The sequence below is a fragment of the Olea europaea genome, unplaced genomic scaffold (assembly GCF_002742605.1).
Source record: "Olea europaea var. sylvestris unplaced genomic scaffold, O_europaea_v1 scaffold31925, whole genome shotgun sequence".
Taxonomy (NCBI): Eukaryota; Viridiplantae; Streptophyta; class Magnoliopsida; order Lamiales; family Oleaceae; genus Olea; species Olea europaea.
In genome coordinates, this window is record NW_019250753.1 from 1 (window position 1) to 1,297 (window position 1,297).

General features: G+C 39.3%; 1 protein-coding gene across 1 annotated transcript; it reads left to right on the top strand.

The window, feature by feature from the left end:
• Positions 1 to 3: 3 nt before the first annotated feature.
• LOC111385523 (probable xyloglucan endotransglucosylase/hydrolase protein 23) lies at positions 4 to 1,112 on the top strand (the record flags this gene model as incomplete). Its single annotated transcript, XM_023009918.1, has 3 exons — positions 4 to 162; positions 262 to 455; positions 578 to 1,112. Coding segments are annotated over 3 exons (753 nt in total), but the record flags the coding sequence as incomplete, so codon positions are not given.
• Between the last annotated feature and the right edge of the window lie 185 nt (positions 1,113 to 1,297).

A 1,297-nucleotide genomic window follows, 5' to 3' on the forward strand; every position in this document is an offset into this window, starting at 1 on the left:
GGAAGAGCTAAGATACTAAACAATGGAGAACTTCTTACCCTGTCACTTGATAAAACTTCCGGCTCTGGATTTCAATCCAAGAACGAGTATCTCTTTGGCAAGATTGATATGCAACTCAAACTCGTCCCTGGAAATTCTGCTGGCACCGTCACTGCCTATTATGTAAGCACTAGACAAAATTTTAACATCTTTTTCTTAAAGTATAATCGAGTTCATCTAATGTAGTAGGTTGGAACTAACAATGTGTTATGTACTGTGCAGTTATCATCTCAAGGATCAACCCATGATGAGATAGACTTTGAGTTCTTGGGAAACCTTAGTGGGGATCCTTATATTCTTCACACCAATGTGTTTAGCCAAGGAAAGGGCAATAGGGAGCAGCAATTCTATCTCTGGTTCGACCCAACTGCAGATTTTCACACATATTCCATCCTTTGGAATCCCCAACGCATAATGTAAGCAGTTTCCCATTAGTTATTTGTACACGCCTCTTCTTGTGCAGATTGAATTCATTTACATAATCTCCAATATGATTATGTGGAACTTTTTTCTGAGTAATTTTGTGCTCCCATTTCAGCTTTTCTGTGGATGGAACACCAATCAGAGAATTCAAGAATGCAGAGTCCCTAGGTGTTGCATACCCAAAGAACCAACCAATGAGAATTTACTCTAGCCTGTGGAACGCAGACGACTGGGCAACAAGAGGCGGGCTCGTTAAAACCGATTGGAATCTGGCTCCCTTTACTGCATCCTACAGAAATTTCAATGCAAATGCCTGTAGCTCATCTTCTTGCACTCCATCTTCTGCTTCGTCTTCAGGCAGCACCAATTCATGGCTAAACGAAGAATTGGATTCCACAAGCCAAGAGAGGCTAAAATGGGTGCAGAAAAACTACATGATATACAATTATTGCTCTGATTCAAAGCGATTCGAACAAGGATTCCCTCCAGAGTGTGGCATTAACTCCACAGCATGATTTTATTTTGTTTAAAATGTTTTCTCAAGTGTGATTAAATTATGCACGGGAATTTTATATTCGTTCACTTGTTTAGAGTCTGTATAATAGTAATTCTTTTGTTCTTTAACTTATAAATATAGTTACATTGAACTATGTTACTTATAATCATAGTTTGTACTCGATACTTTCTTTCAACATTGGACCATGTTACAAACCATGCACAATTGCACACGTCACGTGTAACCTTATGTAGGATATGTCTTATGTTCCTTTTCCCAAGCTAAAATAGTATAATCGCATGACTAATGGGAGTGATAGTGGTGGGGGGGGGGGGGACC